Source organism: Chrysemys picta, chromosome 15 (assembly GCF_011386835.1).
Source record: "Chrysemys picta bellii isolate R12L10 chromosome 15, ASM1138683v2, whole genome shotgun sequence".
Lineage (NCBI taxonomy): Eukaryota > Metazoa > Chordata > Testudines > Emydidae > Chrysemys > Chrysemys picta.
The window spans coordinates 25,009,799-25,032,960 of NC_088805.1; the positions used below are offsets into that span (position 1 = coordinate 25,009,799).

At 44.0% G+C, this 23,162-nt stretch overlaps 1 protein-coding gene across 2 annotated transcripts in view; it reads right to left on the minus strand.

The window, feature by feature from the left end:
• Positions 1-23,162, minus strand: part of AACS (acetoacetyl-CoA synthetase) — a 64,688-nt gene that overhangs the window by 37,591 nt on the left and 3,935 nt on the right. For both annotated transcript variants that reach the window (XM_005299573.5, XM_065568665.1), the window contains exons 3-5: positions 21,572-21,692; positions 17,004-17,117; positions 4,044-4,141 (exon numbers count right to left, since the gene is read on the minus strand). In XM_005299573.5, coding sequence (XP_005299630.2) covers positions 4,044-4,141; positions 17,004-17,117; positions 21,572-21,692 — 333 coding nt within the window. The remainder of the gene's footprint in view (positions 1-4,043; positions 4,142-17,003; positions 17,118-21,571; positions 21,693-23,162) is intronic.

Below are 23,162 nucleotides of genomic sequence, written 5' to 3' on the forward strand. Positions count from 1 at the left end.
TCCAACCTGCTAGCTGTCCTTTATCTGTATCTGCATCAGCGAGCAGTCTCACAAGGGATGGTGATAGGCAGGAGCGAGTGAGCGCAGTGGAGTCTTGCGGGGAAGAGGCAGCATGAGGGTGAGGACTGGAGGTAAGGAGCCATTGCATCACGTTCTGCTGCCCGGGGCCCACGAGTGATGGCACACAGCAGCAGCACATGTTGCATCAGAATGGAGCAGATGGGTGGGGCACCACCTGCTCCAATCCCCGTGGCTGCAGATCAGTCCTGCTGCCCAGGAGCTGGCAGGCCAGGCCCTGGACTGGAAGGCCAGCCAGTGCTGATGGGCCGGGTCATGGTGGGGATGCTGGTACTGCTGGACAGGAAGCGGTGCAGCAAGCTGGTGCTAGACAGCCCCAACTCCAATCTGCTGCCGAGCCCCAGGCCCCAAGCATTCTGTGCCCCAGGGGCTGCCTGAACCGGACGCCGCTGGCCAGGCGCTGCCAGTGAGTAGAACCCTGCACAGTTGTATCTGATCCACTATCCACAAAAATGATCAGCGGATATCTGCATCTGCGGATGTGGTTATCCACAGATTTGCAGGACTCTAGTAATAAAAGAGTTAGAAAACCTGATCTATGAGGAAAGGTTAAAAAAAACTGGGCATGTTTAGACTTGAGAAAATTACTCGGGGGGGGGTGGGAGAGAACCTGATAACAGTTGTCAAATAGATTAAGGGCTCTTTTAAAGAGGAGTTATCGATTGTTCTTTATGTCCACTGAGGGCAACAAAAATGATTAGGGGGCTGGAGCACATGACTTATGAGGAGAGACTGAGGGAACTGGGATGGTTTAGTCTGGAGAAGAGAAGAGTGAGGGGGGATTTGATAGCTGCTTTCAACTACCTGAAAGGGGAGTCCAAAGAGGATGGATCTAGACTGTTCTCAGTGGTGGTAGATGACCGAACAAGGAGCAATGGTCTCAAATTGCAGTGGGGGATGTTTAGGTTGGATATTAGGAAAAACTTTCACTAGGAGGGTGGTGAAGCACTGGAATGGGTTACCCAGGAAGATGGTGGAATCTCCTTCCTTAGAGGTTTTTAAGGTCAGGCTTGACAAAGCCCTGGGTGGGATGATTTAATTGGGGGTTGGACTAGATGACCGCCTGAGGTCCCTTCCAACTCTGATATTCTATGAAACACCTGTCAGGGATGATCTAGGTATAGCTGGTCCCGCCTCAGCTCAGATGGCTGGACTAGATGATCTCTCAAGGTCCCTTCCAGCCTTACATTTTTATTAGCCATGTTAGCCTGAAACACCTCACCCTGTTGACAGATGTTGATCCGACTGGGAAAGAGTTAAAGGGGTTCTGCTAAGTCACTGAGTTAGATGATAGGCGAATAAATAACTTTATATATGCAGAGTTGCTCTTTAGAGAGGAACTGGAGTTCGGGCACTAGGATGGGCCAATCCCCAGAGGAAGGTTTGAACTGAACTTTATGTTTCATTATTGTTCATTTCTAGGTTAAATAAAATCAGAACCCAGAAAGCATATGGACTGTGTTTGAGAAAGGCACCTGTCCAGGCAAAGGCATTTAGTTCTGGACACCCACTAAGATACTGTGTTCAAAGTCACTGGCAACCCACAAAAGTAAGAAGAGGTTCATCTATTTTGTGGCAGCTGGGTTTGCATTTCTGATAGACAAAAGCACACCCTTAAGCTGCCAACTGCACAAGCCCTGCTGGTGTCTCAGTGATTCACCTCCTTGAGGAAACAAAAAGGAGGTTTTTAAGGAATAAAAACCTTAAAAGGAATAAAGGAGTCAATAGAAAAGACAGGGGTCTCGTGCTGCAGAAAGCTCCAAACTTGGTTAGACTCCGGTAAATAGCCAATAAACCCCCGCTCATTAAGGCACTGTTAAAGCACCAGACTGAAGCAGGAGATATGGGTTCCAACACTGACTCTGCAGCAGGGTTCCTGTGCAACCTTGGGCAAGTCCCTTGATCTCTGTGCCTCAGTTTCCTCACCTGTAAAATGGGGTTGATACTCATCTCAAAGGGGTGTCCTGAGATTTAATTCAACAATGCCTCTTAAGCTCGTCAGAGGAAGAGCACAAGAGAATGACAAAGTATTAACTGCAAGCTCCTGGAGAGGTCACAAGTAAATTGTGTACTGCCCGAGCCATTCCTCAATCGGATGGAAAAAGGAAGTGAAACTAAGCAGCTGGTGTGCAAAATAAAGGGAGAAAGGGCCGAGCCCAACTCAGGGGCATGTCTTAGATATCCTATCCCAGGTAATACTTCACATTCATTCAGCTCCTTCCAGCCAAAGATTTCCAAGACATTTACAAACATGAGGCAGAGTGCAAGATCCAGCATTTAGCACTAGAAAGACACAGGATTCTGCTGTGGCACAGAAGCTGAGGCAGCAAAGTGGTTAGAAACTGGCTGCTTGTTAGCTTTCAGAGCACCTCCCAAAGGAGATTGGTGTGAGAAGTCTTGGCCTGACTTCTATCCTCTGCAACAACACTTAATGGCACTAGCTACTGTTTGGCAGGCACATGAAGATCATTGCAATCCTGGCTACATTCTCTCATTGCTTCTTCTAGATGTGGGGTCTCTATGTGACATCCTTGATCGTTTAAAGCTAAAGATCTGTACATCACTTTGAAAACCACAGTCTTGCTACTTAACTCCAAAATCCTTAATACTAATGCTCAAATGTCAGCCCTCTGGAAGATGAGCAGCTCTGGTGTAGGGAAGGATCATCTACCAAAAAAAGTTCCTTCTTTCTCCCAATAGAAGCGTCAGTGGGTTTTTTTGGCATTTGGATTCATGGTCCCATCCTGCAGCTAATTATTCTCCGGGAAGAGAAGAGTGAGGGGGGATTTGACAGAAGCCTTTAACCAAAGAGGATGGAGCTTGGCTGTTCAGTGGTGGCATATGACAGAACAAGGAGCAATGGTCTCAAGTTGCAGTGGGCGAGGTCTACGTTGGATATTAGGAAAAACTATTTCACTAGAAGGGTGGTGAAGCACCTAGGGAGGTGGTGGAATCTCCATCCTTCGAGGATTTAAGGCCCGGCTTGACAAAGCCCTGGCTGGGATAATTTAGTTGGGATTGGTCCTGCTTTGAGCAGGAGGTTGGACTAGATGACCTCCTGAGGTCTCTTCCAACCCTAATCTTCTATGATTCTACAATAAACAGGATAAAAGTAAAACCAGAAGGGGGGGGAGGGAGAGGGAAAAAAAAAAAAAAAAACCCACACACACACCACTGGAAGAAAGTAGATACTGGTTTTTCTTTTGTCATATAAACACTTGCAAAACCATTCCGTGGCAGTGAATATTGCAGGCAAATAGCTCAGTATAATTCAAAAAATAATTAGATCTACGAATAGGTATAGCTTCTGCAGTTGTAAGCTATCCTAGCTAGCATAAGGGCTATTGATCTGCATGTTTCAGGGCATAAATTGATTGAGAGATGAGGTCAGGAAGGGGTCTCATACCATCCACAGTATATTCTTACAATGTTGATGTGCTGGAGCCATATTCTGGAGAGGCCACCTTGACACCAGGAAGACTGTCAATTTCCATAGCCTATTCAATCTTTGGCCTGCCACTTGGTCACCAAGTGGTGCCACTTGGTGCTTGTTGTGATCTGTTCTCTATGGAGTGAATTAAGCACCAATTCACGTAACATGGCAAATGAGCAGTCAGACAGCAACAACTATTGCACACTACCAGCCCAGGCTTGATTTGGAAATTAGCAATTTAAAGCTGAAACTTTCAAAACTGTCTCATGGACTTGAACACCTAGTTTGTTTTAATTAATGGAAACTGGGCTTCCAGATTCCATGGCAGTTTGCAAAGTCTCAGCCTAATCAGTTTCCTTTCTCAAGTTGGGAAGGAAATCTAGTTTTCTGGGGTTTTGCCACAAGATGGCAGAAGCAGTAAACAAATGGAACACGTACATCTTTAGTCAACTCTAAACAGATGCATCCCAGATCTAACCACCATCTGCACTAGGCAGGGTTCTGTAGAATGGGCAATACTGAGATTACTTACGTTAATTCCAAAATCAGGCGAAGTTGAACTCCAAATAGCACCAATACTCGCAGCAGCCAGCATTGCTTCCACTGCGTGAATACCATTGGGCAAATAACCTACGAACAGGATTTCAATAGTTAAAGATGGAAGAGACCTGGAATCTGCAGATCTTAAAGTAAACCTAAACTTTACTGTAGTCAGGTTATACAGATGTGCAAATAAGAGAAACAAAATAAAATGTCTCATCAGAAACATAACTGCATCTGCAAGTTTCTACTGCCAGCTGCCATTTTCCCCTTTTAAGGGGCCAGAGTCTGATCACAGACACTGGGGAAAGTTAGCTGTAACTGCACTGACAAAGAGTTACTCCAAATTTGAGGGCCTCCCAATTGACACTGCAGTCACAAAGATCCAGATCTTGTTTATTCATCAACATCTCGGGGGCCGAGGAAGCTGAAGATTTGCAGGGGGATGGGAAAAGAGGACAGTAATTTAATGGCCAGGGCAAATGTGAACTCAAAATATAGAGCTACCCATTACCGAAAAGCTACCGGACACGTAGAAGTACTGGAAAACAAGTTTGTTTAGAAGGTGGGATTATGAAATGCCCAGTATCTAACTGTAAGGCAAATTCAGTCAACTGCAGCTCTCTCCCCACAAGCATGCCAGGGCAGGTGAAAGGAGGGAGAAATAATCCCTGTGCAGATTGCCTCTCCTCACCTACCTTTGATAACCTAACCAGCTTTGTGCAAAAGCTATCCGGCCAAAGGCAACATTACATTGCATACATGAGCAGAAGTGACAAGACATCTCCTGTCAAGATCAGCTGATTTATTTTGGGCTCCAGGCCTCTAATCTTAATCAACATGAGAGTCAGGGGCAGACGTGCCAACTCTCGAATTCCTTGTGATTGACACAATTTGTAAGTAAAATTAAGCCCAACGTATGATCTCACAAGAGAGCTCAAATGTCAAATCTCAATTTTTTTTTTTTTTTTTTAAATCCTGGGCGAGCTCCCGCTCTTAATCAGCCCTGGCGGCCAGGACTCCGGCAGTCAGGCAGCCTCAGGGCCGACAGTGGGAGCCCCAGTCACCCGGGGCTGAGAGCGGGAACCCCAGCCCCTGTGAGGAAGCCAGTCAGCCCCGTGCCCAGGGAACGTGGAATCCTCAAGTGGCAGGGTCTGGCACAGGGTGGCTGCAGTGCCATCGCTTGATCGCTAGAAACCAGGAGGTGCTGGGATGCGACTCAGTGATCACCAGGGTCACTCGGTCCCAGGGGAAGGAGGAAATGAATTGCACTCGCTGAAGTAACTCAGGGTCGCTTTGGGGAGTCCACACTCCTTGCAAGATCCCCAAGCCTGCTGCTGGGGTCCCCAGAGACCTGGTTACAGTCAGGAGAGGTTAATATTGAGGAGTAACATTCCAACACCTGCCAGGAGACTCTCCCAGTGGAGAGACCCCAGCCTGCTTGGGACCCAGCCACCTGCTCCCAGAGAGTGCACCACTTGGAGGGAAGGTAAGAGGGACCTTCCCATCCCCCCCCGGGAACCGTGCCTTCTGGTTACACCCTGGCTGCAGGGACATGGTTTTGTCCCAGGCTGCTCCCAGAAGAGCAGACTAGGACTCCCGGCCTTGTGCCCAGGAAAGCTGGCCCCCAGCTCTCATTGTTTACAGCGAGCGTGATGCCAGCCTGCCCAGTGACGGGGGAGTGGGAGGGGACAGAGGGATGCGGGTGCCCGTGTCAAATTTCCATCCGCTGCCCCATACAATCTGCTGCTTTGTGTTACCTGTCACTGACCCTGCTGGTTTGAATGGAGGATGCTCAGGGAGATCTGCTGATATCACCCCTGCCCTGACTCTGCACCCCTTTGGGCTGACAAGGGGCTCCTAGCTGTTCCTGGGGAGCAAAACAGGCAAGTCGTAGGGGAGGGATGGGCAGAATCTGAGCAAGGGCCAAGCTGAATGTAGAGGAGGGTCCAACAGCTGGAGGCAGGGGAAGGAGAGGGGCCCAGGGACAAAAAAATAAAGATCAGGGCCTGGGGTTTGGAGCCGAGGTTAAGAATGGGGTACAGGCACTGCCAGACATGGCCGAGAGGGGAACCCAGGAATAGGGAGGAGCAGAGAGGGATAAAAGTCACCCCAGATGGGGTGAGCCAGCTGCAGTGGTTGCAAGAGTAGGGTGTGGGGCAGAGAGGCTTTTCGCAGGATTTTAGCCCCTGGAAATGAGAGCTGTGTCCTTAAAAGCACCGTGCATCACAATGCCTAGACAAGGCAGCTCTTCCCTCTTGGCTATGGCATGTTGCCAACATCAAATGGATGTGTCGCGATTTCAGCCTTCATTCTTAAAGAAACAGTAAATTTCTAGCCCTCGTGTCTGTGGAGAAAGCTTCACAATTTGACCCCAGTGCACCCTAAAGGCTAAAAAAAAAAAAAAAAAAAACACCCACATCTATTTTTTTTTATACAATTTCATAATTTTAAAGCCAATCTCATGAGTTTGTTGTGCGAGTCGGATGTGATTTTTGAACATTTGGGGTCAGCAATACTGCAGGATATATACAGTAGATCCTAAAGTGATATACCCTGTGTTCTCACACATGCACTTTTCAAGCAGGAATGCAGCCAGTACGTTTTCACTTTGCATTCAAAATGCATTAACTTTCCAAACCTGAAATACAGCTTTATCAGCCTGCAGCACAATTTTGCAATTTAAATACACAAAGGGATCCCCTTCCTCAGATATTCTGACAAGAGAAGAGTCAGGAGAGGTAGATTTTCAACAGGCTGATCCTGCCCCCAAAGTCAATTGGGAGGTTGAGATGGATTCTTGAATCGTCAGGATTGAACCCACCGATTAAAAACACAAATTTCAAATGACATCTAAATTAGGGTGCCCAAACATAGATTTGGGCACTTATCTGTTTTAAGGACCTAAACGACATCCAAGTAAGCAAGCAACAATGCCCAAATACAGAATAGGCATTTTATTAGGAACCCCAAAGTTTAAAATTGAGCCCATGCATATATTTATAAAAATTCTCTTTACAGGACCAGGGGCCTGGTTTCCAAAAATGCCAAATACCTGCAGCTCCCATGGATTTTAATGAGCCCAATTTACAACGCAGTAAATTGTACCATTGTATCCCACCATGTGTTAGGAACTTTCCAAAACACAGAGGAAAACAATCCCTGCCCTGATGGGTATTTCTAAAAACAAGGCCCTAGAGCCCCCTTTAAAAAATAAAATAAAATTATTAACTCAGCGGTTATTGGTTTCTGTGCACACACTGGGTTGGTTGGTTTGCCAGTCTACTGGGATGCACTTTAAGAAGCTGCCTGTTCCCAGATAACAAGCACAAAATTTGTTTGCGGGAGCAGGAGGAGGGTTTCGGAGGTGGACTGATATATTTCTGTATTACCCTTCATCTCATTGGCGTGTGCCACATTAAATAGGGCTGACTAATCACCACTAATTTATGGACCATTAGGCTTTTTGCCATTCGCCAAGGAACATCACATCCAGTGCCTGATCAGAGATTAGATAAATCTGACATGCCCTGAGTTCTGGAAGAAATACAGGACTGTCTATACAAGTCTCTCACCATACATCAAGATGGTATTTCTTCACAATGACTTACATAAAGTTTGCATTGTTTCTACCATGTTTGACTCATGTTCCACTCATAAGTCACGTGCCCAAAGGCATAAAGGCTCATGTAGTAAACTCATGCTCATTCCCTTGGGATCAGAGTTTGTGAGGCAAGGCTTCATGTTCCTGTTTTCAAAAAGCGGTCTCACATTTCACAGTATGGGACTACTTTTTAAAAGGTAGAAATCTGCTTGGACCTCTCCTACCCTGGCCCAAACCTTCCCTATAGCAACTCCACCATTTGGCTACATGTGACAGGGCAGCCTGCATCAGGCATATTTTGTCCGCATATCCCTCTGCATGAGGACAAAAGTTCTTACAGATGTGACAACACTCCTTCACATGGGATTCCCAGAGGCACTGCAGACAACTATTATGTGGGTCACTAACAGGCATAGGCTGTTACATATGGAGCAGGGCTTAAATCCCAGAGACTGGCCTGGCCCGCCTGTGGCAAAGTCCCTGTCGGGACCCTAACTAACCGAACACTTAACAGCTACTTAGTTACTAACTAACAAACAATAAAACTATTTTACAACTAGAAGCATAAGGCTGAGAAAGAAACCACTGGCCCGCTGCTTGCCAAGCAAGGGACAGAGGTGCTCCAACTGGACTCACCACCACGTGAGGTAAGAAAGAACTGAGAGGGCATAGGGCCAGCAGTGCCGGTGGCATGGAGCATAGGGGGCACCACAGTGGGCCTTACAGATACCGCTAAGGCAAAAATCTCCGATGACTGCACACATGGGCACGCACACACCTAGAATGGAATCAACATGAGCAAGTACTTAAGAAAAACAGCCTGGTTTCTGCTCTTCTCACATCACCATTGGCCAACGATTCTGCAGGGCAAATTAAACCTTTATCCACATCTGTGGAATTTACTGCTTTCAAATCATACTCTGGAATATCCTTGGAATCCCCCAATGCTTTCAGTACGTTTGCACAGGTATAAGTGACTGAAACCTGGTAAGAGAGTTTTTACTGATACCCAAAAAAGGAACAGGATGAAGTGTGTGCACTCTGCTTTGTTGGTCCTGCAAGGCTAAAAGAACAATGAGCTGATCTGTTAAGTGAGAAAGTGCCATTTTTACAATCACTTTAGGGCCAGACTCATAAAGGCCCTAACTCCCATTGATTTTGATGGGAGTAAGCTATTAATTACCTTTGTCACGCCTACCATTTACAGGTTAGAACAGTGTTCCTGTAAGACCAGGAAAAGTGTGTGGATCCATCTCCTCAACAGATCCATCCTGAGCATCCAAGGGGAAATGTCAGACTAACATCCCTTTTTCCTGTATTTGCGCTACAAAGAACTGTTACGCGCAAGCAGGTTTGGACAAGCTCTCCTGACACTGACAGCAAACAGAGCTCAGCATGAGAAAACTAACGCTGGTGCTCATTTCCCACACTGTAAAACCATACTTATATCAATGGACTCTGAGAAAGCCTAGGAAGCTAAAGAAAATACAACTGGTAGGGACAGCCTGGGTCAAGTCCAATCCCCGGCTAGCTCAGGCAACCATGTTACATAATCCCTTTCATAAATTCAATCCAGCACCCATGCAACCTATCCCACATTGTCCCAGAGACTGAGTGTAAAGGATATGGGAGTTAGCCCACATGGTGTAATGAGCTTTGGAGGTCTTCCCACCCAGAGATCCAGGTGGCAGGAAAACTGACAAACCCAGTTACACCTGGTAAAGTGGCACTGTTCACGTGGTAGAACCCAGACATGGGTAGGGTTACCATACGTCCGGATTTTCCCAGACATGTCCGGCTTTTTGGGCTCCAAATCCCCGTCCAGGGGGAAAATCCCAAAAAGCCGGACATGTCCGGGAAAATCGGGACATGCAGGGGCCGGTGGTGCGGTGCGGAGCCGCGCCGGGGGCCAGCAGTGCGGGGGGGCGGGCCGGGGGCCAGGCCCCGGGCCGGCACCCCAGGGCCCAAGCCGACCCAGGCTGGAAACGCCAGGGGGGCCAGACTGGGCCGCGCCTCCTCCCTCCACGCCCCGTTTACCTGCTTCAGGCTTCCCGCGAATCAAATGTTCGCGGGAAGCAGGGGAAGGGGCGGAGCTGGGGCCCCGTGGAGTGTCCTCCTTTTGGAGGCTCAAAATATGGTAACCCTAGACATGGGGGATATTTATTTAAACTAACCAGTTCTGCCCACATGGCTAGAAACCAGGGACTAGGTACAAGAGGGCGTGGCCAGCTATCAGCTGAACTCACTGCTGGCTCAGGGAGTATACCTCTTACACCACTAGCATGCAGCTTCCATGAAAACAGAGGCAGCATGAGTAGTGCCTACAGTAAATCAATTTCACAGAGCGCATGAAAACAGTCAAAATGCCCCACCCCATGATTTTAATTTCATTTATTTTATAGGAAAATATCTACAAACTCTTAAAATACAAAAAGGTGACCTTAGTCCATTTCAGGGATACAAAGACTTTTTACAAGTAGCTTGTAAAAGTCATTCTGCCCTTGAAATGGACTACGTTTACTTGTAAAATTCATTCAATTTTGCAAAGTGTGCACAACTCAGTACTTCATGATTTATTAAAGAAAGTTCCCAACAGTAAATAGTGATTTACACAGGGCTCTAAGCACAAGCTACATCCAAGTAATTTAACCTATGACACCCACTCTGGCAGGACACAAGCCAGACCTTAATACTACATGCTACTTAAAAAATAATAATAATAATAATAATAATAATAATAATGAGAAAAAGTGGCTGTTTATGCTAAAAATAGGTTCAAGACACAGAACTGTCAGGTCTCTGCATTTCCCATGAATCACTATTTACCTGAGCTAGTGTTTGCTGAGGTTTTAAGTTTAAACATGTAGTGACATTACAATGCTGAAGTCAGTCCTGAAATTTGGGCCTACAGCTTTTAGCAGAGGTGGCCGGGGAGTTTGGGTGCTCAATTTGCAATGATGACACAGGACCCTATTTTCAGAAAATGCTGAGCACCCAACTCAGAAAAAGAAATCAAGCTCCTTTGCAGAGTGAAGTTGGGCACCCAGAAACTGAGGCATCCAAACATCACTGGTCACTCAGAAAAGGCAAAAGGCCTTCAGGCCAAGATTTACTTTAAGCCATCAAACCGTACAACACAAGGAAAGCAACAAAGTTAAGGCTGAAAAATCCTCAAGGCAGCTCCTTCCCTACTCCTAAATGCCTGGTATAAGAAAGGGGACAATTCAAGGCCAGAGCCCCAGTGTCAACTTTTAACCTTAACACACATTTCATACTCCTTTTCAGTAATATTGGATTTAAGCTAATATTACTACAGCCCAAGACTATTAGTAACCTACCAATCCTCTTAGAAAGCTAGCTTTAAAACCACATTAGCAACTGTATTAGCCCTAGTAGCTTAAGCACTAGCTTTAAGCAATAAAATGCAATGCTGTTGTGTTGAATGCAGTTGAGGGGTTTGTTGGCGGATAAAACAAGACCTGCTACAGGAGCACAGTAAGAGTCATCTAGCCAGAGATGAGAAATAAAGATAAACTGGAGCTTATTTTATTCCTGATATCAGTCAGTTATTTGCCACCTAGGATTATTTTTCCAGTTCTACATTAGCAGTGGTACTGAGGCGGGGGAGGGAGGATGGGGTACCTCAAGATTGGCTCATTCAAATTACACCAATGGGATCCTCAGTTTATTTTAAGGTTGTCAGATGCAGTAACATGTATACACACGCCTCTAAGATCTAGACAGACCTGCAAGACATCCCCAGAAAATGTAGATGCTGCCACAGCTTTTGAAACAATGCTTGCTGCTAAATGTCTCTTCCTCGCAGCTGCTAAGCTTTTAAGTACATCTGGCAAGGATAAGTAGCTGAAGACCCAGGAGAAGATACCAAGCTGAAGGAGAAAGCCCCAACACCGCTGTCTTGTTCACCTACCTCCATCTTTGTTACTGTAGTGATGCAAGTGTTCATTGCACTTAAAACAGAGGACATGTTACCTATGATGAAGAGTTTGTCGTCCAAGAGATAACGAGACAAGAGTAAAACATTCACAAGGGGGTGTCAACTGGATGGGCTAGTTACCTTCCCTTATAGATTAGGCTTCCGTGGACTTAAGGTTCTAACAGTCCAAGACTCTGCTACTGTAGTTGCAGATCAAGAGGGCTTTTTGGGCCAGAAACGACAGGGAGAGCATCCAAATCACAGTAGGGCAACCGGAAAGGTCTGGCAATGCTCACTCAGTTAAACAGCATTTCTGCCCATTTGAAACAATAACTCACTAAAATGGGGGGGGGGGAAATATGCCCATTACTGCTGCTGTAAAACATTCAAAGCTCCCATACCAAACAAAAGGTTTTCTACGTGCTATTTTTATGGTCAAAACAGGTTAGGGCCTGGTGGAAGGTGGCAATCTTTGGGAGGACCTGGACTGTGATATTGCATGTGGGTGGGGAAATCTGAGCTGAAGCTTTCCCAGCCTAATACTTAACACCCTTCACCACCTCCTATAGTACTAAGCATTTGGACAGCTACCGTCTCAGTTTCAGCCTCCAGCAGTCATGTCACAATTCAGGCCATCCAAAGATGGCCAAAATCCTCAAGGATAAGGAAGGCAAGAGAAAAAGGCACAAGTCAGGACTTACTTTTCTAATATAAAAAGTAGAAAAATAACTTGTGTTTTTGTAAGTTGCTTTTGTACATCATAAAGAGCAATTATTTGCTTTACAGCACATCTTTATAAGATAATAGCTGAGTTCTCAAACCAGAGAAGACAATCTATCTCACACATACATATCACTCAGCATGCCACTGAAGTGCAGCCATCTCTCAAGTGGAAGGTGGCAGCTGTTTAACCTAGAACACTACCCAATATAATTTTAGGACAGGAAGTGGAATAATTTGTAAATTGCTGGGGCTAGGCAGGAAGCTAGGCAAACAAAGGTCCAAGTTGATTAGGAAGGCGGTAGTAGAGAACATGTTTTAAAATATCAACTGACATCTCACTCTCCCCTCCACATGTTTATCAGAAAGAAAGATGCTCTCTGGGACTTGGATACCAACTGGAATTTGACCAAGACAAAAGAGGAGGTAGCTGTGTTAGTCTGTATATACAAAAACAACAAGGAGTCTGGTGGCAAGAGTTAACTTCCCTATTCCTGTGAAAACCCAGATCATCTCTAGAGACAATACATCAGGACCTCATTTCATCCAAGAGATGGCGCATCAAGTGGTTCACCTGAACACTACAGCAGGTCACTGGCTCAATACTAACTCAGAAGACTGCATCCGGTTGCATTACTACCACTTCCTTCAGTAAACTGGGTTCTCTTTGAAGGTCTCTCATAAGAGCTCTGACCCAGGCCATTCTTACTTAGCTTGTGAGATCTGAATCCAAGTGATCTTAGTATTTTAAATGAGACATTTTGAAAAAGCATGTAATGTAATAAGACCCACAAAATTAAACGTCAGACACGAACTCCTATGCTATCAAGGCTTGAAAAGTCAGATCATATATCACTAAAAAAGTAGCTTTCCTTAGAGTTGCAATAAGGAAGTGTGTATGATATTACGACTCCTATATAGGTTCTCTTAAAATAGCTGTTCTTCAGATAGGAACCTTTGCTAGCATTTTACATAAAGTCTTAGAGAAATGTTTCTTTTGGTGCCGCAGAGATTTTAACATTAAAAGTGTAACCACTACAATGGAAGAGATGCTCCCTTTGTACTCATTTTGAAGACCAATTTAAGCTGGCAGGAATAGCCTGAGAAATAATTTAAAAGGCGATTAAGGGGGTGGGGGTTATGAAGAGAAAGGGAATAAAACATGTAGACAAAGTGACCCCCCTCCCTGCGTCGTGAATCAGATGCTTATTAATAGATCACAAATCCAGGAAGATAACAATGCTTTGAAATTAAACATTTTGCTCTTTCCACTATGCCACGAGTATTTCTCCCTAAAATTTTCAATTTAAGTTGTGTGTTTTGGAAATAGTAATACAACAAGACAAGAAATTCCAATCTATACCTCTTCTCGTAGTTCTTAAGAGTCAAGCCTCCCAATGAAGCCAAAGGGAATAGTCTCATGTTAGGACAGCAGGATTGGGACCCTAATGCTTGCAGCTCATCCTGGATGCCTACACTTCTGGGAGGAGGGAGTGCTGGCATTAGTTAAATTTGGAATTGCTTGGCTTTTGGAGGTATGTCCCCTGACCTTACTTAAAATAAAAATATATAGCATCTAAAGCATACTAAAAAGCACGGTTCAAGTAGGGTGACCAGATAGTCAGTGTGAAAAATCAGGATAGGGTGAGGGGGGAGGCTCCAGCAGTGGGACACTACGCTGCTAAAAACAGCAGTGTAGATATGGGAAGTCACTGCTTGGGCAGGTAGAGAGCTGTGTAGGATATATACCCTAGGGCAGGGGTCGGCAACCTTTCAGAAGTGGTGTGCCGAGTCTTTATTTATTCACTCTAATTTAAGGTTTCGTGTGCCAGTAATACATTAACATTTTTAGAAGGTCTCTTTCTATAAGTCTATAATATATAACTAAACTATTGTTGTATGTAAAGTAAATAAGGTTTTTAAAATGTTTAAGAAGCTTCATTTAAAATTAAGTTAAAATGCAGAGCCCCCTGGACTGGTAGCCAGGACCTGGGCAGTGTGAGTGCCACTGAAAAAATCAGCTCGCGTGCCGCCTTCGGCACACGTGCCGTAGGTTACCTACCCCTGCCCTAGGGTTCTAGCGTGTCTGTACTCTACTCAGCAAGGCAGTGCATCACCGTCCGCGCTGCTATTCAGACCTATGGCTAGCTGGGTGTGCAGTTTCTGTACTATACACACTGCCACAAGTGTGGACACCCCTTATGAATAGGGCATCTGGGACCCTTCTGGATGAGAAGAGTTCTAGACAATCATAGAACTTATGTATGAGATTTTAATTCATGATGCTGCACATGGCAAAGTTCCCAACAAATGAAATGCTTTAAGAGTTAATCCAGAATGAGCCTTCTCGAAAATAAGTTAAACTTGCCAAGTGTAGACTTATTTTGAACTTTTACAGTCTAGTGAGAAGTTATTTCATCCCAGAGCTCAAGACACTCACTCAATTTAGCAGAATTCTCCATCAATGCACAACACCCAAATAATGGGCTTTTAGAGAGGAACTAAGCAAAGGTGGGTAGGATGGAATTAACCTAGCCACAGGCAGGCAATGGAGCTGTAATGAAGATCCCACAGGGCCGGTATTCAACCCTGAAGGCTAGAAATGTGCTGCAATCCTTCCACATCCCCTATGCTAAGTTTTGCAGCTTCCCAAAACATGCCTGTGGTCCCACATCTAAATTTCTCCCCTCCACCCTTCCAATGCTTCCCCTCAGCAATTTTTTTTTTGGGGGGGCTACTAACATGAATCTCACTTTTGCAGCATACAGGTGAGATTCAAACACACCCCACCACAGGAGAGCCCTCTGGATGCAGATGAACATTTAACACAGTTTGCACCACTTCAGCATACAGTTTAGAGAACATCTGCTTGCAGAGAGGTTCTGTGGTAAAAAAAGATGTCACAATTTTACAATATAAAACAAGGTATGTTGCTTGTTTCCCTCTCTCCATGAAGTACGGTCTACAAAGTAGTGTCTGCAGACTTCCTTCTGTGCATACCAGGGGAAACTTCATTTCAGAATAGATGGTGCTCAAAGTCTGCACAAATTTGCTCAGTCTATTCCACAATTACACACAATCAGACACTACAAAGTTAATCTGAAAAAGGAACTGGACAATTATGCGACTCAAGCTGATTTTCAAATGCCTTTGGTTCCTGTTACTTGTAGTGATTTGACTGTTTGCTGGGGTGAATAAACAGTAGCAAGCGCGAAGTCTGAACTTCATTCATACATGACTTGCACTTGTTAAAGATACCATGCCCCAAATAAGAAGTGGAACTGGAACCATATAGATGCAAGTGCTAAAATCTGAACTTTCCTCCACCCATTAGTTTCACTCAACATTTGGTTTCAGATTTAAAAGTGTTTTCCTGTCAGTTATGAACCTGACACCAGCAGGATAAAAACTGAGGCAATCCTTAATCAGGCCAAGCTCCACTGACTGACAGGCATTTCACCCAAGTAAGGGCCTCAGGACTGCATCGTGTATTATTTAATAAGTGTCCTTCCCTTTCACCAAGCCAGAGGCTGCTATATCAGTTGAAGGTCCAGTTATCTGATCTGTATAGCACAGTATATGTTCCACTTAGCGTAAAGGTCTCTGCAGCATGGATTTCATCTACTTCCATTTGTAGATTTTGGAAGTACCATTAGTGTGACTTAAATAATGATGCTCAATCTTTTCATCTTTGAAGATCTGGGTTTGTGTTCTCACTTAAGTCTAGGGTGACCAGATATCCTGTTTTTATAGGGACGATCCTGCTTTTTGGGAATTTTTCTTATATAGGCGCCTATTACCCCCCGACCCCCTGTCCTGTTGTTTCACAGTTGCTATCTGGTAACCCTACTTAAGTCATAAGTGAGAGCGAGTTTCCTCCCCAAGACCAACCTACAATTTAGCATAGTTGACAGATACTATTCAAGAGACATCTACAAGTGGGGAGTGAGGGCAGTGGTGGCATAACAGTATATCAAGGGTTAAGATGTGCTCCACTGCCCACCGGCATGCACAAGTGAGAACTTGAACCCAGATCTTCAAAGATGAAAGGACTGTGCATCATCATTTGTGCAAGTACTATTAGTGTGACATATGATGTGCAGACAGAGATAGAGGAGATCCATCCATGCCCCAAAGACCTATGCTATATTTCAGACATGCACACGGATCAGAAAACTGAAAGCAAAAAAACACCCACCAATGAGGTGTGTTGACAGAGCTGAACAGGAGAAGCTTGCATAATGCTCGCCCACACTTTGCTTGAATTTAGCCAATAGTTTGTTCTTGAGAAAAAAAAAAGATACAAAATAAAAACATATGATAGAGTTCAATGAGAGTATTAATCTGCTCAAATTGCTGCAGCGACATTATATATTATTAACAGGATCACCAGTCGGCTGTGTACATCTTGCTCACTTTTGACTTCCACAGAGGGCTTATTAAGTTGTGAAACAGACCTCAGAGTAAAGTTATGAATAAATCATTTACTTTTTCCTCCAGAGATGGAAAACTTGAGGCTAAACCAGCTTCCATCTCTCCAGAAGCATATTTCATAGCAATATAAATGCACCAGCACAAGGGTCTTTTCTTTGGTGTGCTCCTCCTATATTTGTGTTTCTGGAGCCCTAAACAACTCACTTAGTTTGCTTCAGGGATATTTCCCCTCCAGCCCTGCCCAAAACCTTACTCACCAACAACTCTGTCTCCTATTTTCACTCCCATTTTCCTCATGGCTGAAGCATACAAAGCAACATCTTGTCTTAGCTCTTCAAAAGTGACTTTCAAGATTTCTTCTTTGCCTTCCTCTGAAGAAAAAAGGTTTAACACAGAAGTCAATTAGAAATGGTACACTGCAATCCAAGAACCAGAGTCCACTGCAACAGATTCATCCTGGGGGAAAGAAAGAGACGAAGATGTTATTTTGAGGAAAAAGCTCTCAGACAATTGTGAACACTGGCCCTTTAATAATATTCTTGTCCTGTGCAAAGCCTGTCTTTAGAATGAGACCTCTGTGTTAATGGATGGGATTCACTCACTACAGGGCAGGACTGTACATCTGTTCCTGAAAATGTAAGTTGCTGATTGTAGATAGGCAAGAGTCAAACAGCATTTGTTTAAAATTTAAAGCATGAACTGCTTTCCCCCATACCTTTCTGATCTAGAAAAAAAACAAAAAACAAACAAAAAAAAAACCTGCTGTTTAGTTTTCTAATTAGAGCTAAAAAAAACCCAAAACAATCAGTTTAAGGTTAAATTTTAGTTAAATTTGCCAGTCACTGGGTGACTAAAGAAATGTATAATCCTGTTAGTAGGTCTCAGTTACGGTCTACTCTAGGCCTCCTAGCACTCTAGGATCTCCAAGATGCCAAGAAGAAAATTCTGCAGTATTTCTCCAGTGCAAATACACTCATCTCGGCCAGGTTCATCTCAAGAGAGAACTATGGGGAGTTTTAAATTTTTGTATTCAAGACTAGATGTTACACAAGTCCTTAATAAATTGGCTAAATAAAATAAGAGAATGTCTAAGAGTTATGAAATGTAACTGTCTTCTCTTGGCTCCCCAGTCTGTCTCCCACTGACTAGTGGGCCTGCCCTGTCTCCAAGGTCCAGAATTCCCAACACACATACACAAGTCCAGGAATGTGGCAAGTAAATTGTGCTAGTGATGCTGAATCTGATGGCATGTATTCTAGCAGACTGGCTATGGTCAGCACAGCTCCTTTAGCAGAGTATAATATTTGCTCTCCCTCCTCCTCTGCAAGTTTAGCTGCCTGTGGAGTGGGTAGTAGGCCTCAAACATTCATAACCAATTGGGGGAAATATTACAAGAGCCAAGATGCAATCCAAATTAAAGGTCTGCATGGAAGGGGATAGGGGTTTATAAAAGTTGCATTTAATTTTCCGTCTGAAATACCCACAACCTTCCTTTAAAATCACCACCAATGAGTGCTGGAACCAGACAGATTCCTTAAGCTCCATTCTGACACAGCAGTAATATACTGAAATAAGACTACTTAAGAAGATTAAATGCAGAAAAGGGCCTGGAATAAAGATGCAGATGCAACTCAGCACTCTCTGCATAAGGAGTACTGATACTCACTGCATTCATGCACTCATACAGTACTTGCCCATGCTGAATCAATCATAGTGCAGATTTAGAACTATGTATTAAAAAGTATCCTGTCAATCAGGAAATAGTGTTTCCTCCTATTGATGTTGAATTACATGGTTAAGCTAAACAAAGCGATGAGTCTCAGGTACACCTAATAGAACAAACAAAGCTAATCTCTGCATAAAAAGGGACAACAATCATATGTTAAACCAACTAATTCATTAAAACAGGTTACTCTAGGGTTACCATACGTCCGGTTTTTTCCCGGACATGTCCAGCTTTTCGGCACTCAAACCCCCATCCGGGGGGAACTGCCAAAAAGCCGAACATGTCCGGGAAAATGCCGGCCAGGCACTTCCTCTCCCGCGGCGGCTCTGCTCCTTCCTGACTCTTCGGCTTGTTTAAGAGCCGAGCGCTATGGGCTTTGGGCAGCCCCCATACCTCCGGACCCTGCGCCGCCGGAGCCCGGGAGGGGAAGTGCCTGGCTGGGGGCACAGAGTCCAGAGGCAAGGGGGCTGCCCGAAGCCCAAGCGTTACCGGCTTCACGGTTTGCCGGGCAGCCTCCAGACCCTGCGCCCCCAGCTGGGCGCTTCCCCTCCCGGGCTCCAGCTGCGCTGGGGAAGCGCCGGCCAGGGGCGCAGGCCCTGGGGGCTGCCCGGCAAACCATGAAGCCGGTAGCGCTCGGGCAGCCCTTTTCGCGTGGCTGGGAGTGGGAGGGAGGAGGGGTGGAGCTAGGGCGGGAAATGGGCGGGGCCAGGACCCCATGGAGGGTCCTCTTTTTTTATTTGTTAAGTATGGTAACCCTAGGTTACTCATAATTCCTTAGATTATCAGAACTGAAAAAATTTTAGAAACTATTTACCTCATTTTACTTTTAACCTTTTCCTTGAGACAATGAAAGTCAATTAAAGCCAGTTTCACAGATTTACCCACTTTCACTAACTGTTTGCCTTGCAGCCATTGCAGAGGGCTTGTTTAAAAACAACTCTTAGTTACACAATGTTTTTAATGCTCTCAAAAAGAAAAAAAGAAAAAAAAGCAGCTAAGTGACAAGTCGATCTTTCAAGGTTGAAGCTACATAAGTCTCATTTCGATGACACTTTAACAGATCACTTCTTGTTGCAGCTGAACCAGGTTACAGATTTTGCCACTCACTCTCTCGACTCAGTATAGATTTTATACAGGTGTTCAGTTCCATTTTAATTAATCCAAGAAACAAAATGCATCTATTTATACTTTCCCTTCTTCATTAGGGTAACCTACTGCAGATGGCTCTCCTATGTTTTTATTTATGTATCTAAGGGGGGACTTAACTGTTCTCCATATTCAAGAGAAAAAGAATCCCATGTAGACTCTTTACAATTCCAATAGTGAGCCTAAAATTTTACATCATGTTTTGTCTAATTGGAGTGTTCAGGCTGCAGGTCATATGTCTTTGATTATTATTAAGCGATTAAAAGGGGCATTTGTCTCTGCCAGTCCTCACTGGAAGGATCAGGCCTGGCTAAAGCTACATGGAGAGCTCAGAATACAACTCAGTAAGGAGTCAACACACACCTTACATTACATTATCTCCTTCCAAGGTGTGTAACTAAAATCCTTAGGGTAGGAGATAAAAATAAAAAAGTTACAAAAAAGAGAATTTGATACTGTGAGGTACTAGGAAGGTTTAGATTTTTGAAAGGAAATACATAAGTGAACTGCACTGTTCAGGTGGTTCTGTATACATCTTTAAGCTCTGCCCTTTTATGCATATGAAAAAAAAAAAAAAAAAAAAAAACCAAGTTCCATGACAAATTTAAAGCTAAATCTTAATCTTGGTACATGCAAGTAGGGTTGAGTGATTTAAGTCAGGATTCAAATTGCTTTGATTTAAAATTAATTTTAATCTTGGTTTTGCATTTGTACTTTATAGTTATTTTCCTGAAAAAGTTGACTCATCGATTGGTAACCATTAAAGCTTGTTGCTCTGAAACCAGATATAGCCTTTACACTAAATTCGGTGCATCTTTTTGCAAAAGAGGAGATATACGGCAGTCATATACATTTATTTAAAAACACTTACATAGTATAACTTACACTTATTCAGATTCTTAAGGGTGCAAATTATGTTAGGAAATGATAAATGGTGGCACACCAGTTACCACAGCTTGTGTGTTTGCAGTAGAAGCCCCAGAGCAGTTCCACTGCTGCACTTCTGGGTGGAGGGAGCGGCCACAGTGAGCCAATATTGTAAAAAGAGGCTGCAGACAGGAAAGACTACACACACAACTCTACTAATGTGCAATAAAGATCATGTAAGTAAGTGCCAGAATCTCTCTTCTGGATATGCCTCTTCAGACCCAATGCAAATAATGTTCGGATTTCAGCTCAGTTCATACAATTCTCTTCCATGTATGTTTGTGACTTGAAGACTTAAAGCAGCAAGTTAGAAAGTGTTTGTAGAGCCTTTTTTTTTTTTTTTTAAAAAAGCACAACTATACCTCAAGTGTATGAACAGGGCAATAAACATCCATTAATAGAGGATTCCATCCATCATCCTAAAACCTTGATTTTCCTGAAATTTATCCTATTACAATGGGGAAAATTTATTTAACTGAATTTGATGTTACTGCACTGTGAAGTTTGGAGTTCCCCACTCCCATGTGACCCTGTCTTCCTGTAATATCAAAAAAGGATTTTAAACCCCTCAAATCTCTGACCATATCTAAGGTAACAGATCAGGGGTGACTGCATCAGAAAGACCCCATTTTAAAGCAAGTGTTTATAATGGAAATCCCAATGATGCTGGAAGGCAGACTATTAAATGAAAGGGTTGATGATGGTGCTAAACAAGACAACATAATCCCAACTAAGCCAGCTCAATTTCACCAGTCCATAGGGACTTTTCCAGAATTGGCTGCTTGCCACCACAGCCCATCTTCTCACTGTCCTCCGAGATAGGGGACTTGGGCAGATGCTTCTAAGCTGGCTGATTTGCTGTCCACCTCCCCCTTCATCCAAAACCTACTTTAACTCAAGGTTTATCAGAAGGTGATGGGGCACATGAAAAAAAAGCACTGCCTATTTTAGTTGGACAAACTCACTATCTCACAAGTGAAAAACACAGGGGCTACTGGCTAATGGAAGTCACAACTAAATACTTACTCGCCGCGTAGAGAGCAATTTTGTCATTTTCCTTATGCTTCAGAAGGTTTTCTGCATAGTTGAGCCGACTGCCTTTAAACCACTCTGGAACATCTGCAATTCCCTTAGATGGGTCAACTACCTGCAGGAACAGTATCAGACATCCTTGGAAAATAGGAAAACCTGCAGCTCTTCATCTTCAGAGGACTTTACAGACATAAGCTAGAGAAGTAATTTTAACAACCAAGTACCATTATTCCATTTACCAAGGAGCAGACAGGCTAGGTCCTGCAACTTTGGCCACAGAGAGTTTAGTGACCTGCCCATTGCCACAGGTGGAATCAGTGTCCAAGCCAAGATCAGAACTCAGATGTTCCTGTCTGCCAGTCCTGAGTTCAAGACAGATGCACATACCTCGAACTAAACCCCTTGGTGACAATCACTGGTTTGTGTGACTTCTAGAAAGGCTTCACTTGTGTACTATTCAAGAAAATGTGCTTTTTGCTCTCACTTCCTATTTATAAAAAACACACGATGGATACACATAGCAAGGCAAACTTGTATTTACATTGTTTGCCCTCCCCCACAGAGCTCAATAAAAATTTACCACTAATCTCAAACTGAGTGCAGTGTTTCCTTCACAGGAACAATCTACCCTGGTGCCCAAGTGACAGAGTGCTGTCCTACTTGCAAGCAGGCAGAGCTTGAGTGCCACACCAGCAAGAGGCTCGAGCAATGCGATGTCCAACACCCCTAGCTCTAATTAGGAAATCCAGAGGAAGTGCTAGGTATTATCTGGAGATCTCAGAGTGCTTGACAAAAGGTAGGTATTTAATTTTATCCATAAAAAAAATGCAGTTAACATTAAATTTAGGACTTGCCTAAAAAGAACAAACTGCGGGGCATTTTAAATCATGCTATGTTTAAATAATTTAGTTAAACTGACGCAATTTAATATGTGGACCAGGCCTTGACTGCCAGACACACAAGAGTGGGGGGCTGTTAAGATGAGTTTGCAGAGGTAGTGCTCTCTCCTTGTCTCTGCTCCTAAGGCACAACAGGATCCTATGCACCTAAGTAAACTTTTGCACCATCTATGACTTGCACATAAGTCTGCAAAAGGAGTTATCTATTCATTAAGCAACGCCACACCAAAGATCCATCCATCCAGGGATCTGAGACCCCCAACAGATTGGAAAACCACAATAGAAAGGAGTTACCAAAAAAAAAAAGTGCAACAGAAACATCCGCTGCCACATCTTGAACTAATCAGTTCCAAGAAGGTTTCAGGCTCCCATCTCACAATTTTCCCCAAATTATGTTACAATAAGTCACACTTCAGGAGTATCTCTAGCATTTGGGACAGAAAAAAAAACTGCTTCGTTTTACGCCAAGCTTCCTGAATGGTTCCAGTGTTTTGCTTTAAGCTGCCATGTAGAGTACATATTAGTTATTTTTCCAAATTAAAAATGTTCTCTTATGACCATACAATGCTCTCTTTTTTTAAAAAAGCTTCCATTTATGCCCTCAGGTCCTATCACATGGATGGTGGAGGTATTCTAATGAGAAAATTCTTCTGGTCGAGTACTAAGCTGCCTTCTACAAAAGCTTG